The sequence below is a fragment of the Triticum urartu genome, chromosome 5 (assembly GCF_003073215.2).
Source record: "Triticum urartu cultivar G1812 chromosome 5, Tu2.1, whole genome shotgun sequence".
Taxonomy (NCBI): Eukaryota; Viridiplantae; Streptophyta; class Magnoliopsida; order Poales; family Poaceae; genus Triticum; species Triticum urartu.
In genome coordinates this window covers 575,736,009-575,754,685 of record NC_053026.1, presented here as the reverse complement: position 1 = coordinate 575,754,685, position 18,677 = coordinate 575,736,009, and the positions used below count along the sequence as shown (strand labels likewise).

At 43.4% G+C, this 18,677-nt stretch overlaps 1 protein-coding gene across 1 annotated transcript; it reads right to left on the bottom strand.

The window, feature by feature from the left end:
- Positions 1–2,084: 2,084 nt before the first annotated feature.
- LOC125507422 (proteasome subunit beta type-2-B-like) lies at positions 2,085–2,873 on the bottom strand. Its single transcript, XM_048672001.1, has 2 exons — positions 2,650–2,873; positions 2,085–2,538 (listed from the first exon to the last, which is right to left on the bottom strand). Exons 1-2 carry the CDS (start codon positions 2,808–2,810, stop codon positions 2,085–2,087), a joined length of 615 nt encoding a protein of 204 aa, XP_048527958.1. The 5' UTR covers positions 2,811–2,873.
- Between the last annotated feature and the right edge of the window lie 15,804 nt (positions 2,874–18,677).

Genomic DNA, 18,677 nt, shown 5'->3' with positions numbered 1-18,677 from the left:
TGACTTTGATATGCTTAATGCTTGTCACTAGGGCCCGAGTGCCATGATTTCAGATCTGAACCTATTATGTTTTCATGAATATACGAGAGTTCTAGATCCTATCTTGCAAGTCTATACTCACCTACTATGTGTTATGATCCGGCAACCCCGAAGTGACAATAATCGGGACCACTCCCGGTGATGACCATAGTTTGAGGAGTTCATGTATTCACTATGTGCTAATGCTTTGTTCCGGTTCTCTATTAAAAGGAGGCCTTAATATCCCTTAGTTTCCAATAGGACCCCGCTGCCACGGGAGGGTCGGACAAAAGATGGCATGCAAGTTCTTTTCCATAAGCACGTATGACTATATACGGAATACATGCCCACATTATATTGACGAATTGGAGCTAGTTCTGTGTCACCCTATATTATGACTGTTACATGATTAACCGTATCTGGCATAATTATCCATCACTGATCCGGTGCCTACGAGTTTTCCATATACTGGTTTACGCTTATTTACTTTTCCGTTGCTACTGTTACAATCACTACAAAATACCAAAAATATTATTTTTTGCTGTCTTTACTTTTGTTGCCGCTACCACCACTATCCTATTACTTTGCTACTAAACACTTTGCTGCAGATACTAAGTTTTCATGTGTGGCTGAATTGACAACTCAGCTGCTAATACTTGAGAATATTCTTTGGCTCCCCTTGTGTCGAATCAATAAATTTGGGTTGAATACTCTACCCTCGAAAGCTGTTGCGATCCTCTATACTTGGGTTATCACGCCTCCGCCTCCCGCCCCCGGCCTCTCCTCCTCCCGCGCCCCTCCGCCTCGACCCGCCGCCACCGCCCTCCGGCCCGTGCCCGCTCCCGCGCCCTCCGCCTCCCGCCCCCGCGCCCTCCGCCTCCGCCTCCCACCCCCCGGCTACTGCCCTCCGCCCGCGCCCGCCCCGCCCTCCACCCTCCGCCCGTCGTGCACGAGGTGCTCGACATATGCCCGCAACGGCAACGTCGTTCATGGGGAATATTCCGTTATAAGGGTTGGATTTGAGGGTTCTAATCTTTGCCCCTATTTTTCAACCCGTAAAAGTGCACAAAAAGACCATTTTTGGACCCTTAAAATGCTAGTGAGGATTTGAGGATTTGAGGGTTCTACTAGACATGCTCTTAAGGATGATGCCGGCCAAGAGGTATCGGCAATGATGTACATACTCCCTCCTTCCATATATATAGGGTCTAATACATTTTTTGAGGTTGCCCTTGACTATTGATATAAGATTAATAATATATGAAATATATTAAGTGAAAATTATATCATTGGAAACTCCTTCCACGTACGAATTTGATGGTGTGTGCTTTGTGTAACTTGCATATCATATATTATTGCTCTAACATGTGAATAAAGTTAGTCCCTAAAAATGCATTAGAGCCTATATACATGAAAGGAGGCAGTAGCTAAAGCCCCAAAGGCGGCCATGCACCCCCGGAGGCAACCAAGCCCAAAGCTTTGCCAGACCACCGAAGCAAAGCAACCAACACCAGTTTCCACTGTTAGGCTGGTCGTAATGGTAGTATCATAGCTAGTATCATGCATGCCAACTAAGCAATTTTGATGAGGTGTCATAGCATTAAATGAAGAAAAAAATGATGAAGTATCATATTATGATACCGTATCATAATAAATGCTATGCTACTTTGTGTCATGCATGACAATAAATAGAATATTACATGATACTGATATATGATACTATGCACTAGGAGGTAGTATCATACACTAGTATCATATGCATGATACTATTATATGATACCCCCCATTACAACCAACCTTATAGACCGCACGAGCACCCAGACAGTGCTTCCAATGTAGAGACCACGCCACGCCGCACCGCCGTCACCGGCGGGGCCGACAAACCGGAGCTAGTGTTGGTGCCCAAGGGGGCGGTCAAGCCAAAACAATGCGTCCAGAGAGGGTTTGATAAACCTGGCGGAGATAGCCGGTAAGAGTAGGAGAAAGAACATGTATATGAGACCCACTTAAATTTTCAAATTACAAACAAGTTTGTATATAAATTTTGAAAAAAATATACTACTACTTTAATTATTCGAGTTTACAATAGGCGTTCCCTGACTGGATTTTATTTCTATCACCGCCTTCGGCCTTAGTATACGCCTGGCGTACTCCCTGGCCCCATCCTTGTCCACGACCATGATCACGAAGCTAGCCAGCCCGACCCGCCGGACCTCCTTGATGCACCTGTCGACGAGCGCCACCGCCTCCTTCACCGTCATGCCGGGGCGGTAGTGGTTCTCCATCACCGTCGTGCAGAGGCCCGCCCCGCACCCAGCGGCGCGGTACTGCTCCACCCGCTCCGGCGGCGCAGTGCCGCCAACGGCGTACATCGTCGGGCCCTCGACCTTGTCGTAGCCGGCGATCACCGCGTTCGCGGACTGAGCGCAGCCGATCACCGCCTCCCGGGCGACGTCAGCAGCCGCGGCGGCGCTGTGGATCTTGCTCGCGCTGGCCCTCACCTCATCCCTTAACCGCAGGCTGCGAAACACAAAAGCATGGAGGACTCAGGCGAGGATCGCAAAGACTGATCGAGGACTCCGGCGAAGGAGCGCGAGAATTGATTGATCTCGATCGTGGTGAATTACGTACCAGTCTCCGGGGACGCCGGACACGCCGAGAAGCAGTTTGGAGCCGAGGCTCGTGACCCTGTCGTTGTCGGGGTTGATGAACACGACGCTTCTTCCCGCGGCGGAGGTGCCGGCGGCCACCACCGCGAAGCCGCCGCCCACCATGCCGAACACGCTGTCCATGATCGTCTCCCTCGTGTTGCTGTTGTGCAGCACGTTCGGTCGGTACTTCCCCGTGCGTATCACGTAGCTACAGCTGTGCTCGCACGGTGTTCCTAGGTTACGAGAGAGGACTAGGGGGATCTACTATAAGTAGATCGGATCGAAGCCGACGACGAGTTGGGGCCAGAGCCGCAAACTAGACCGGAATTCGGAAAGGAAAAGGTTTTTTTAAAAACCGGATGCAGGTGTTATCCATGAAGGCAGCGTATCGGTGCGTGTTATCATCCGGTTTTTAAAATTGCCATATAAGTGGTTAGCTCGGCCATGTTATTTGGTTAGCAAAATGTTTTTCTCCAATGATATAAGTGGTTGGCTCGTCATGTTAATGACAATTGTGATACATTGTCAAAAGCAAGAGTGGCAAAAGTGAAATGTCAAATTTTAATGTGACATAAGCAAAATTTAGAGTGGCAAAAACAAAAATTTCCCAAAAAACATGTTCAAAGAGGATATAGAAAAGGGAGCAATTACTTAAAATTGTTCTGCCACCTACATAATGTCTTATCTTGCAAAAGAACCTAAAATATTGTCCATCCTTTCCTATGCAACTCTCAAAAAAAAAAGTCTAAGCCATAGGAAGTTTGCCCACTTTACTTGTGAAAATAGGGCTGGCGTATAGGCCGGGTAAAAGGGCGACAGCCTACTATACATTATACTACTCCCTCGGTTTCTATACACAATTATGTTAGCAATTTCAATACAAACTACATACGAATATATATATAGACATATTTTAGAGTGTAGATTCACTCATTTTGCTCCGTATATAATCCATATTGGAATCTCTAAACAGACTTATATTTAGGAATAGAGGAAGTAGTATATAAACACTAAAAAATTACTCAAATGATAAGTGTCACACGTGTGGTATGAAGCACTCGGGCCCTGGCTTTTTTACAACTAAAGCTACCATCCAAAATAATACAAACCCAAAAAATAAAGTTGCCATCCTTTGAAGTATGAAAGTTGTCATACTTTGACAACTAAAATTGTCATCCTCACGTCACTAAGCTTGTGATTAAAAAAACGTTCGGAATTGCCATCCGTTCGTGCCACACATATGGCATTTACCAGGATTCAAAAATTATACATTACATATAAAAAAATTAAATATAGAAATAAGCCTCGGTTTGCAGGAGCGCAAGTTCACACCATATAATACCAATTCATACCATGTGAAGGCAAATCAATCTGACTAACCTTGAGTTTAGATACGCTAATCTCTCTTTACGGTGGATGTCTTAGTTTCATAGTGAATTTTTTTGATAACTAGATTTCAATGTTTAAACCAATGCATATTTTTTTTCATTTGAGAAATGGATAAGCACCAAATCAAACCAAGTGAATCTAGACGATCATGTCATATAATCAAATCATACACAAAAGTACAATCAACAACATTTTTAATTCTTTCATGACTCTATTACTGAACCCAACTTTGAAATCACATTTGATATGCGCTAGAAATTTCTACGAATATGGTGCCTAATATATATTAGAAACCACTATTGAAATTTGTCAGTGTGTATATGATTTAGAAATCTCTACCATGCCATTCAATAATATTAAACGATATGGAAACAAACGCATAGATATGCAAATATATGTATACACATTATACAAACTATGCAATAGTAAAAAAAAATCAATACCATTTTAAACAAGAAACAGATTTTTTGGTACATCATACAATTCAAATTTTGCAGAAAAAAATCAATGATATAAATTACAACTGTATAACAATGAATAATATAACTAATATTTGGAAACATTGTTATGTGGCTAAGCAATAGAACACTATATTAATTAATATTTTAATATGGTTCATTTAGTTTAAAATAAGTATAGAAGTTCAGTATAAAAAAATGGTTTGCATCTTGTGCGCCTTGTCCCACTAAGCCACCACGCGCGCACACCCTATGATACACTAAGTCTAGTAACGGGCAGGCCCATTGTCATTTCTGTTTAGTTTTTTTTCTTCTGTGTTTTCACTTGGGTTCTCTACGTTTCCTTTTGTTTCATTTTCCTATTTTTTTTCTTTTCTTAAATGCGTGAACCTTTTCAACTCGATGAATTTTTTGCAAAATTGATGATTTTCTTTTTCAAACTTGATCTACCTTTCGTTAAAATCAGTGGAACTTTTTTCAAATTGGTTCTCTATCTTTTTCTAAATTCGATGAACATTTTACAAATATTGATTTACTTTTTTCAAAATCGATATTAAAAAATTCAACTTTTGTGAACTTTTCTTCAGATTCAATGAACTTTTTTTCCAATTCGTGAAATACTTTTTAAGTTTGAAATTATTTTCAAAATCCATGAAAATTTTGAAGTCATGGACTTATTCTTTTTTACGAAAAATTTCATATTTTTTTCAAAGTCAAAGGTTGTCCGGTCATCTGGTCAACCCCAATCGAGCGACTGGGTGGAAATTAGTCATGTAATCGAGCGCTGACCTTCTAATGGGCCGGCCCATGAGTAGGGGCGCGTTAGCGCCTGTTCCTCCAAGTGGCGCCTGGCGCCACTTAGGAGCTCCCAAGTAGAAGCACACGAGAGGCCGGACCACTGACAAACACATGAAAAGCCAACGGCGACCCAACCTGAGAATGGTTTATAAACTGCACCATGACTGAACTGAACCTGCACGAATATTTGTATCAGCCCAACCGAAACTAAACCCATACAATATTTTCATCGGCCCAACCAAAACCAAACCACTCAATCTTTACACCCAAGCGGAACTAAACCTAGTGCCCATCAGTGGGTTAAAACCATTTACTAAAATAGGTAGAAACCCATTCGCTCCAATGGGTCAACGCTGCGGGCAAGTATCACCTCGGGTTGAGGTGATGACGTTGGGAGGGGTTGCAGGAGATGCCGGGAGGCGGGCATCGTTGGGGCTGGCGCTGAGCGAGAGGCGAGTCGCTCGGATCCAACCGATGTAGTGATTGTAGAAGTCGGGGGAGGGAGGGCCGACCGGCGGTGGCATGAGCCCATCCGTCGTGGGGGACGATGCAAGAGGCCCATCCAAGAGCAACAGACCTGGGGAGAGGATAGAGCAATCGACGCCAGGTCTGGGCTCGTTAGCCGCTGAGGTAGCCGAAGCACGGAGACCAGGGCGTCGCCCGCCGCCTACACAACGACATGGCGCGGTTGTGAGAGTTGGCTTCCCCATACGCTTACCACAGGGAAGAGTCGGAGGAGACCGGATCCGAGCGCGGCGATCGCATGTGAGGCCGGATTTGGGCGCGGTGGTCACGGATGTTGCCGGAGCAGGCTGATCCGAGCAGCATCCACCGCGTGCTCACACGCCGTCAGCCGCGGTCGTGAGAGCCATGGCCTATCGCCTTGTGGTTGCTTTAAGGGCTATCTAGGGAGAGTACCTACGAATCAGTTTCCCAATCGGGTGAGAACCGTAGGTTTAACTAAGATGGAATCAGACCTGTTTGTGCCCGTAACTGACCATACCCAACTGTTTCGTATAAGAAACCAACTTAATCCAACATGTTGTCGAACTGGACCAATTACACCCGAACCAAAAAAAACTATGAGGCAAAACTGATCCAACACACCCGATTTAGATAAAAAAATTATCATTTTTATCAGCGACCCACGAACCTACACCACCTGGTTGTCACCACCGGACTTCGCTGCAACAACTCCACCATGACGTCACAGGAGAGCACCCTTTGTCCTCTCGCTTTGGACTGAGGAGCGCCGATCCTGTTCCATTCTCTTTCTCCAACTTTATAATGATGTGTTTATTGTTTCTCCTCCATCCTAATCTATAATACCTAAATAGTTGATCCCCACTATCCTATTTCTCTTGACATGCAGCCTATCCACCTCACCATTGTGCCACATCAGCTTTTTCAAATTATGTTCCTTTTCCTATTTTTTTAAGACCCTCGGACTGGATTTCCTGCGGCTGGGTTGTACGAAGCCTCTTCTCTGCAAAAGGCAGATTAATTGGGATGTAGTATCCACACGCAGTCACATCCATTCATTGTCTTTCCCACGGCTGTTCTGTTCCACTTCCTCAACGCCATGTCCACTATTGCTCAGCCATAAGCCCATAACTGCACAAGAAACTGAAGATGGAATTTGTAGCAGTCCACGATCGTGACTCCTATTCATATAAAGACATGCCTCCACTTTGCTTTCCCACACTTGCGCCCTCCTGGCGAAATCCCTATCTCAGATTCATCTTGGCCTCTAGCCTTGCCGCTGCTCCAAGTTCTGTTGCTTGGTCTCCCATCAAAAGGCTCCTTTGGTCTCGCGTCCACAGACCATGCTGAAGGCAGCGGGAAACCACCAGTTAGGCGCCTGCTGCCATCTATTACCCTTATTTTTTTCTGCTAACAAAGTTCGTCTTAGTCTTTTTGGGTGTATCTAAATGTGTGTAGTATATAAGCTTTTGTAGGCGAGCAGTTCAGTACATTTACACATCAGCTCTGAAAACTGGGAATGAAATTTTTTTGGGGTGCTTCTGCACATGCTGCTACTGAGCCTCTCATACGGGTAATCGGTTTGTCTAACAATTTTGCATTTTTGTTTCATGCAGCGTATCAAGTCTATTGCCCTTAAATGAATTAGCGAACTTACTACTTCTGTTAACAAGTATTTATAATATGTAAAAGACATGTTTTTATCCTGATTATGTGATTATACAGAACCGTTTTGCAGGCTTTGATAGTCATATGTCATCCTACCTTTTTGTGGACAAGTTTTTATCGTGATTATGTAGATTATACAGTACCATTTTGCCGGCTTTCATAGTCGTTTGTCCTGCTACCTTTTTTTTGTATGAAGTTCCATATACTAAAGAAGAGGCTGACATCATTTTGTGTATGTCAACAACCTACATCAAACGATGTGCCATACCTACAGTGACATGGCCTTTCCCTCCCACCTACAGTCAGTGAAAATGAACAGATTTAATGATTGTTGGTACTTGGTAAATTGGAAATATTTGTACCCAGAAACCCCAACAACACATAATTGGCCATAAGTTTGCATTTACATTGTTTGGGTTTTATACTTAGAAGTTGAAGTAAATACCAAATCTTTCAGTACATTTTAGGGTCTAATCTTTTTAATTAGTGAGAGATTTTCGGATCTATTTGAGCATTCTACCCCAACCATATTATTGATCCAAGTATCATGTCTCCTTCATTTTAGATACAAGTATCATGTCTCCTTGATACATATTGAATTAATGTCGCTCATGTATAGCTAACCATGTCCCGCAGCAACGCGCGGGGTATTGTCTAGTATTGTCAATGCTCCACCACCACCATCGGCCATCACCCCTCGTATAGGAAACAATGGCCCTTTTGCTATGATGACTACCACACCACCCATAAATCTTAACCCCAATATTTTCACCCATAATCCCAATCACTCCAGCCAGATCTCCTCAATATTTACTCCTCTGTCTGCATTGCGTATAGACATGGGCACCATTGTGTTAGCCTCTACTACACCATTACACAATAGCACGTCCATGATTGCTCTCGACCTCGATTCCCATCATCAGGTCCACCGAGTGTAAGATTGTACATAAATGATGATGACCCCAAAACAATCGCCACATGAGAAATAGCAACAAGTGAATAACTACAATACAGATACATTTTCTGTTATTCGACTTATTATTTGCAATCAGGGTTGAATTTTGAGAGAACCAAACAAGATAAGTGGTTTACTAACATAAGTTTTACTTTAGATAAAAGTTGTTCGCCAGTTACCATCAATGGAAACCTGAATGAGCTATAGGTTTTTCCTCACCACACAATAGAACAACATTCAAGGTTTCAACCATACACCAAATACACGATGAAGGTGTGACTTAAAATATAACAACGATGACTGAATAAGCACTGCCAAGAACATCATCACCTCCACTATTGTTCAAGGAAATTACATGATCCTACTTGGGATCGACGACACCCCCCCCCCCCCCCCTAGTTTTGAAGATGCCATCTGCGATGCGTTCAATTAGCTTTGCACAATAGCTAAGCTGATCTACTGGATCCTCCTTCCCTGCAGAGAGATCCATCAATCAATACTACCATCGTGTAAAAAACATCTCTACTCAATATGATCTTTTAAGCATCAACCATGGGTAAGTTTGATACACATAGGATTTTTGTACTCTCCACAAAAAATTGTAAGGCATCACCCAATGTTTTCCCATACCATAATAGAAATATGTCACACTAAAGTTTCTTGAACCTGACAACACCGAAGAGCATCCAAACTAATATTCCAGACTCTCCATCTAGAGAAACATTTTCATACACAGTCCTTAAGCCTAACCATTGTACTCTTTTAATACCCTACCAGCACACTTTGAAATCTATTGAAGTTAGAACCATAAGATTTTTTTTCAATAGTGATATGAAGTCAAGGGAGATTATATGTAGTCTAGGAAATATAGTGGAAAAACTATGACCAAAGAATCATTAACTACTGATCTTCCCAGAATCTAGTCTTGCCACAATCCCAACTTTGACCATTCAACAATCCTAATCTAGGCTTTAACCTCCATACACTTGTGCCAAAAGTGTGAATTTTCGATTTTGACTTTCACTTGTCCCAGGGTATGATGTGTGAGGTATTTCTTAGTAAGGAAATGTTGGCACATGCCATCTAAATTAGAAAGTTTCTACAACTACTTAGAAAGTAAAGGAATGTCCAGATGTAAAATGCCCAACCCTCCTTGGTCCTCGGGCAAAAAAAACATAGGATAATTAACCAAGTGATATTTCCTTTTCAACTTGTCACGATCCCATAGAAATCCAGCATTGTGTATATCCGTATTTCATCTTGAGACCCTTAGATATCTTGTAAACAGATATCACATTCACAATGACACTAGGAAGGGAGGAATTAATTGAAGTTTTTGTACCACCAATGGACATTGGCTTTCCTTGCCAAGAACCTAATCTACTTACCACATTTTCCACACAGCTCTCCAATAGTTAAGTATAACCATTTTCTCATAGGAAGTTTGCCCATTCTGAATATTCTCAAATTCAATAAATCTACAGTTGGTCAGATCACACGGTAAATTCCCCTTAATGGACATTATGTTCAATGATGAGATTGTTAAAATAGGCATAATAGGAAGTTGAGAGTTTTGTCTTGCCCAATATCACGTCAATCAACGGAAGAATTAACCTAGTTAGCAATCCTTTCCTAAGTTCTCTTCCAATCGAGATTCAAAGAGCAGCTAATGATATCCATATGTGTGTTGTGTGTGGGTGGGGGGAGGAAAATGGCAGGTGGTTATTGGTTCATTACAAGATGCATTTCCTCTCAGATTTACCACCTCCTACAACAAAACACTAAAGTTTCATGAACTTAGCAATCAGACTAATTTGTGTGGATGTCAATTTAGAGAAGCATTTTTTACACACAGTCCATAAGTATAACCATTATTCTGTTTTAACTTCTACTGGTGCTCTCCAAAATATTGAGAGATTTAAAATCACATGTAATAACTTTTAAAACAATAACATAATAGAAGCTAGTGTAAGAGTTATCCTTAGAGAACCATTGATCTTCCTAGAATCAAGTTTGCCAGTATTCCCAACTCTGACCCAACACCATAGCCCCTAACAAAATTGTGTGTTTCCCACTCCCATCTTCACTATCCTAGAGTCTAATGTATGAGGTATTTTGTAGTAAGGAATTGTTTTCACATACACCTCTGTTGAACAATTTCTAAAGCTACTTAGAAAATAAAGCCATGTTCATTATGTCCAAATCTAAAATGCCAACCCTCCTTAGTCCTTGGGAAGATAGACCATGGGCCGATTTAATATTTCATTTTCAACATGTCAGCTCTCCACATAAATGCAGCCTTGTATGTAATGATTTTTTTCCCGGCACCATGAGGTATCTTGTAAAAAGGGAGCACCTTCAAAGGGACATTATAAAGGGAGGAATTAATTCAACTGTTCCGCCACCAATGGATAGTGTCTTCCCTTGCCTAACACCTAATATTTTTTTGCATGGGGGCTAATACCTAATCTACTTTCCACCTTTTCCTTGCAGCCCTCCATTACGTAAGTATAATAACTTTCTCATCTTAAGGTATACATAAGTATTTTGTAGGAAGTCTGTGACTTTTGAAATCCTCAAATTCAAAAAATCTATAGTTAAGTTGCTCACACAACAAATCCCACTTTATCAAAAATTAATTTCACTGTTGGCATTCTCTAAAAATAGGGATAATAGGAAGCTAATTTTGCACAATATCACCTCAATAAGTTGAGGAGTTATCCTAGTTAAAATACTTGCCTCAGTGCTCCTCCAATCAACATTGAAAGATCGACTAATGTTATTGCTTCATTACTCCCATAGAAGAGACACACTCTCTCAGATTTAGCACCTTTGTGCAACAAAACACAAAAGTTTCACGAATCTGACAATAGCCAAACTAATCGTGGGGATTTTTATTTAGAGACATTTTTTCCATGATCCTTAAGCAGAACCATTAATCTCTTTTAATTCTTACTTCCACCCTCTAAAACCTAAGAGATAAAAAATAACATGCAGACACTTTTTTAACAGTGATATAGGGATCTAAGAAGATTGTGTATAGTATGGGAAGATAGTGTAAAAATGGTCATCAAAGAACCATCAATCTTCCCAAAATTTAGTTTGCCACTATTCTCAACTTTGACCCTACAAACAAAACCAAATCAAGACTTTAACCTGGATCAACCTTTATAAAAAGTGTGGGTTGCCCACTCCAGTTTTTAGCTATTCTAGAGTATGATGTGTTGGGTTATCATCTAAGGAATGTCGCCACATACCATCTACATGGAACATTTTCTACCAACACTTAGAAAGTAAAATGGTTTTCATGATGTCTAGATCTCTAATGCCCGACCCTCCTAGGTTGTTGGGCACACACACCATGGATTGATTAACCAAGTGATAATCTATATTCAACTTGCAAAAATCGAGTCATGTACATATGAATCTATTTAGAGAGAGAACATACCAAAAAAAATCTAACGCCCTAAGGTATCATGCAAAAAAACATGTTCAAAGAGGACATGGAAAAGGTAGCAATTACTTAAAATTATTCTGCCACCTACATAATGTCTTCTCTTGCAAACGAATCTAATATATTGTCCACCCTTTCCTATGCAACTCTCAAAAAATTAGGTCTAATCCAATCTTCTATAGGAAGTTCGCACCCAATTTACTTGTGAAAATCGAAAGTAAATTCCACTTTTCTAAAAAATTATTTTAAGTGGGACTGACAAAAAATCAACTAATTCTCAATCCATTTGCAAATTTGCTCATACACATAAACAAATGTTCAGTGTGTTACTAAAAAATGTTCATCTAGTCTCCACTACTATTAAACAAGCAGGCTGTGGTAGAAACATTGAATATCATCCCTTCCTTATCTTAGATCTGATGGCCTACATTGCTTGAAAATGTTGTAATTAGCAATTAAAGCATTGTAATTAGCATTCCATCAAATAAACATTGTATCAGTCAATCAGATCATCATAATTAGCATTCCAAAAACAAACATTGTATTAATTAAGTAAAGCACTGTAAATACGAAATCCAAAAAACAAACATCGTAATTCTGAATGTTTCCAAACAGTTGACCTAATCCCTAGATCTTTGCCCATGTCTCCGCCAACACCTCCCCCCATCCTGTGGGGCCCACACAAATCGCGCTCGCACCTGACACTGCCCATGCCATTGACGACCAGAACACCTGTCGTCAACCACTGCTGACCACAATGCCACCCCCACCCTCACTGCCGCCACCAACTGATGCTGGCCAACGCACCGCCTCGCCCACCCGCGAAGCACCATTGACATTGACCGCAATTGCCATTGTTGCCATTGCCTCATCTGCCGATCCACTGCTAGAGAGAGGAAGAGTGGCGACAGGCATGTGGGGGGAGGGGGGTGGGAGGGGAGAGATCCCATGATAAGTGAGGCACATATGTCAAGTTGGGTATTGGGATGCGGGATGGGGTTATTGGGGTCTGCGAAAACTACCATCTCCAAATAACCTGAAAGCAGGTATTTGGGTAGCCCTAATAACCATTACAAAAAACAGCGCTACAACAAACGTTGTAAAATAGAGCATGCACAAAAAACTTTAGCGCATGTGCTAAAAGCGATATCACAGGCTGCAAATTTTGGGCTGCGAGCACGCACAAAAGCTTTAGCGCACGCGCTAAAAGCGATATCCCTGGGTGCAAATTTTGGGCCGCGGCTTGTGCACGCTACAAAAATCTGGACTGCTGCAAGTGGGTCGCCGGATTGGGCGTCGTGTTTTTGTGCATCTGGAAAGCCTCTTTGTCGCTACCGCGCGCAAAAAGACTATTTTGGCTCTGTAAAAGAATTATACTGCACCGAGGCGAAGCGCGTCTGTTGGAGATGCTCTTAGCCGAGTCAGTTATCCTTTGCCTATAAGTACGGGTGTGATTAGGTCTCAGTCGATTAAGACTTAACTAAGTCTAAGTCAAGTGACATATGTAAGAAACAAAAAATAAAACTAAAATGAAAATTTTGCACGGATCTACACGTAAGATCTCGCAGATATAGCATCGAATGAGACTTGGTTAAGTCTCAATCGACTGAGATTTAGCAATCCCGTATAAGTACTTAGAGGGCGTTGCCAAAAAAAGAAGATTTAGAGGGCGTCAATTGCCCTGAATCAAAAGGGAGCGGGACGACAATCTCGATCAAACACACAAGCGATGTGATCTTCATGGAGAATGGGGTTGAGGGCTAACCCATGTGATTTTAACACTTCGAGTGCCATCTTGATAAGAAAATAGGCAGTTTTCCGATTAAATTAATCCATGAATAAATCATGAGCATGACATTGACAGTATTGATAACACACTGGTTACGATCTAACAGAGCATGTACTACGCATATAGTAGAAATATCTACGCATATCGCTAGTACTGCTACAACAGAAAGAAACATGAGAGGGATAAATGATGTATACCCTCCAATCGGCCATGCGGCGGCGGTAGCAGTGGCAGTAGCCGCGGCATCCTCGGCGGCCTTCTTGTCGGCCTCGGCCTTCTCAGCGGCGGCACGGTCGGCGTCGGTCGACATGATGATGACGAAGGTGATGTGGGCGTAGATGAACAGAAGCGAGCAGTCGCGTAGTCGCTACCCAAAAATCTAATCGCCCCTCTCCCGTACAGGATCCGGAGAGGCGGGGTTTCGGAGGCCTGCTCTCCCGTCAACCGTGTACGCGGTGAACGGGACGGAGTCGCCGGCGGCAGCAGCAGCAGAGGAACGACGCGGGCGTGGAGGCGGAGATGCGTTCTGTTTCTGTGGCGGCTAGGGTTGGCAGCGCCCCACATATATATATGTGCGGCTGCGCGTGGAGAGACGTGGGCTGAACCCACGTCCAAGTCGGTAGCCCACGATCCGACTTCTCAGATCATGGCAACACCTGTCAAAGACTCTCCGTTCCTGACCGGCAAAAAGAAGCGCATAGGAGTGAGCTCGGCTCAGCTCAATACCGCAACCCGCGGCGCGTCGTGACGAAGCGTGGCGTGGCGTGGCGTGGCGTGGCGTGGCGTGGCGTGGCGTGGCGAGGCGAGCGGAGGAGGAGGAGTGCGCGAGGGCCTCATCTCTTCTCAAGCTCCAATAGCATGAGGAAGAGAATCCCTTATAAACCACTCCAACTCTCCTTCCACTTCCGGGGTGGGACTAAACTTCCCACCACCTTATCATGCCACCTACATGGGCCCTTAGAGATCAAATCTGAAATTGTCATATGGGCTCTAGGCCCATCTCATATTTCAACAATCCCCCACCAGATCTCAGGGGTCCAGTTTGTCCTTTGTTCCAAACGTTGTTTTGATATACCAGCATCTCAGTGGAGACCGATTAAGGTTGAGCTCCACCTAGACCAAGTAGTTACACTCCTTCACAACTGAACAATGGACTATGCCTTGAATTGTCAGTTTGGCGTCAAGAAGTTTCGCCACAAGTCTCACTGATACGAGGCTGCCGAAGGACGATCCCTCGGGTGGAGCATATTAGTCACACTCCTGGCCTGTTCATGAGCTTGCTAGAGATCACCCCAATCTCATAGACTGTGACCAGCAGTCGGGCTCATATAGGTGTGTTCCTCCAAAAATCGCTCTGTAGGATAGCATCTTGCTTATGCATATAAGCCTTGGAACACATTAAGACAGTAGTCATCCTTCCATACAGTTTCCGAGAGTATTGCATCTCCAACGGAGTGGGTTAGTAAAGTTACTCTCCTCAGTTCACCACTGGCTTGTTTTCCCAGGTCCTACTTCACGGGATCTCCGATCACATAGGTTGGGTTACTACCATGGCAACTCATGTGGGTCTCATAACCATCTCCCTTGATGTGTTATCTATCACAACACGTGATAGCCCTTTAGTAAAGGGATCTGCCAGATTCTTAGCCGTTTGAATATAATCCAACGCTATCACTCTGGAGTTCCTCGATTTTCTGACAGCTTTTAATCTCATTCTTATGTGTTTGTTGGACTTCATGTTGCCCTTTGAACTCTTCACCTTGACAATAACTGTTTGATTGTCACAGTTCATAAGGATGGCCGGAACCGGCTTCTCAACCACTGGCAAGTCCATCAACAGATCTCGAAGCCATTCTGCTTCGCCACCCGATGTGTCTAATGTTGTTAATTCTGCTTCCATTGTCGATCTTGTTAAGATCGTTTGCTTGCAAGACTTCCAAGAAACAGCACCACCTCCAAGAGTAAATATATACCCAGTTGTGGCCTTCATATCATCAGCATCAGAGATCCAATTCGCATCACTATACCCTTCAAGTACCGACGGGTATCCGGTATAGTGAAGTCCATAGTTCATAGTACCTTTCAGATAGCGCATAACTCTCTCAAGAGCACGCCAATGTACATCACCCGGTTTGGAAACAAATCGGCTCAGTTTGCTAATAGCAAATGCGATGTCAGGCCTCGTTGCGCTCGCTAGATACTATAGTGAACCAACAATCTGAGAGTATCTCAATTGATCTATAGTTGTGCCTTTAGACTTTCGAATCAGCACACTAGAATCATATGGTGTTTGAGATGGTTTGCAGTCCGAATATCCAAAACGACTCAACACCTTCTCAACATAATGGGATTGAAAAAGTGTAATCCCACCCTCATCATCTCTCAATAGCTTGATGTTCAAGATAACATCAGCCACTCCAAGGTCCTTCATCTCAAAGTACTGAGATAGGAAAGACTTAACCTCCTCGATCAACTTGAGATTAGTCCCAAATATCAGTATGTCATCAACATACAAACACAGTATAACTCCTTCGCCCCCACCATAGCGATAGTATACACATTTGTCAGCCTCATTAACAACAAAGACAACAGATGTCAATGTTTCATTAAACTTTTCATGCCATTGCTTAGGCGCTTGTCTCAGGCCATACAAAGATTTCACCAACTTACACACCTTTCCTTCCTGACCATCCATCACAAAGCCATCAGGCTGTTGTAGGGTTTCGTAGTAATTTCAAAAAATTTCCTACGCACACGCAAGATCATGTGATGCATAGAAATGAGAGGGGAGAGTGTTGTCTACGTACCAACGCAGACCGACTGCGGAAGCGATGACACGACGTAGAGGAAGTAGTCGTACGTCTTCATGATCCAACCGATCAAGCACCGAATCTACGGCACCTCCGAGTTCGAGCACACGTTCAGCTCGATGACGATCCCCGGACTCTGATCCAGCAAAGTGTCGGGAAAGAGTTCCGTCAGCAGGATGGCGTGGTGACGATCTTGATGTTCTACAGCAGCAGGGCTTCGCCTAAACTCCGCTACAGTCTTATCGAGGTATATGGTGGCAGGGGGCACCGCACACGGCTAAGGAATATATCACGTGGATCAACTTGTGTGTCTAGATGTGTCCCCTGCCTCCGTATATAAAGGAGTAGAGGGGGGAGGCTGGCCGGCCAAGGAGGGAGGCGCAGGAGGAGTCCTACTCCTTCCGGGAGTAGGACTCCCCTCCAATCCTATTCCAATTAGGATTCCCCAAGGGGGAAAGAGGGAGAAGGGTGGCCGGCCACCTCTCCTAGTCCTAATAGGACTAGGGGAGGGGGAGGTGCGCAGCCCCCTTGGGCTGCCCTTTTCTCCTTTCCACTAAGGCCCATGTAGGCCCATATGGCTCCCGGGGGGCTCCGGTAACCTCCCGGTAACCCGGTAAAATCTCGATTTCACCCGGAACACTTCCGATGTCCAAACATAGGCTTCCAATATATCAATCTTTACGTCTCGACCATTTCGAGACTCCTCGTCATGTCCGTGATCACATCCGGGACTCCGAACAACCTTCGGTACATCAAAATGCATAAACTCATAATGTAACTGTCATCGTAACCTTAAGCGTGCGGACCCTACGGGTTCGAGAACAATGTAGACATGACCGAGACACGTCTCCGGTCAATAACCAATAGCGGGACCTGGATGCCCATATTGGCTCCTACATATTCTACGAAGATCTTTATCGGTCAGACCGCATAACAACATACGTTGTTCCCTTTGTCATCGGTATGTTACTTGTCCGAGATTCGATCGTCGGTATCCAATACCTAGTTCAATCTCGTTATCGGCAAGTCTCTTTACTCGTTCCGTAATACATCATCTCACAACTAACATATTAGTTGTAATGCTTGCAAGGCTTATGTGATGTGTATTACCGAGAGGGCCCAGAGATACCTCTCCGACAATCGGAGTGACAAATCCTAATCTCGAAATACGCCAACCCAACATCTACCTTTGGAGACACCTGTAATGCTCCTTTATAATCACCCAGTTACGTTGTGACGTTTGGTAGCACTCAAAGTGTTCCTCCGGTAAACGGGAGTTGCATAATCTCATAGTCATAGGAACATGTATAAGTCATGAAGAAAGCAATAGCAACATACTAAACGATCGTGTGCTAATCTAATGGAATGGGTCATGTCAATCAGATCATTCAACTAATGATGTGACCTCGTTAATCAAATAACAACTCATTGTTCATGGTTAGGAAACATAACCATCTTTGATTAACGAGCTAGTCAAGTAGAGGCATACTAGTGACACTTTGTTTGTCTATGTATTCACACATGTATTATGTTTCCAGTTAATACAATTCTAGCATGAATAATAAACATTTATCATGATTATAAGGAAATAAATAATAACTTTATTATTGCCTCTAGGGCATATTTCCTTCAGCTGTTGCATATAGATTTCCTCCTTTAGCTCTCCGTTCAGGAAAGCCGTCTTAACATCCATCTGATGAATGAGAAGACCATGCGAGGCCGCCAACGAGAGTAATACTCGAATGGTGGTCAGTCTGGCCACAGATGAATAAGTGTCGAAGAAATCTTCTTCTTCTTTCTGGGTGTAGCCCGTGGCCACAAGCCTAGCCTTGTACTTTTCTATCGTACCATCGGGCCTAAGCTTCTTCTTAAACACCCACTTGCATCCCAATGGTTTGCAACCATAAGGACGTTCAGTAAGCTCCCAAGTCCCGTTAGCCATGATGGAATCCATCTCGCTACGGACCGCATCCTTCCAGTAGTCAGCTTCTGGTGATGCGCACGCTTCTGAAATAAAAGTGGGATTATCCTCCACGAGGTATATGAAGAAATCATCACCAAAGGTCTTTACAGTCCTTTGTCTCTTGCCCCTACCAAGGAATTCCTCATTATCCTCCTCAGGATTTTCATCATGTGTTTGATTATAATATTCCATCGGAATGGCAGGTTCAGGAGTCTCCTCAGATTCCTGTCTAGAAGTGCTT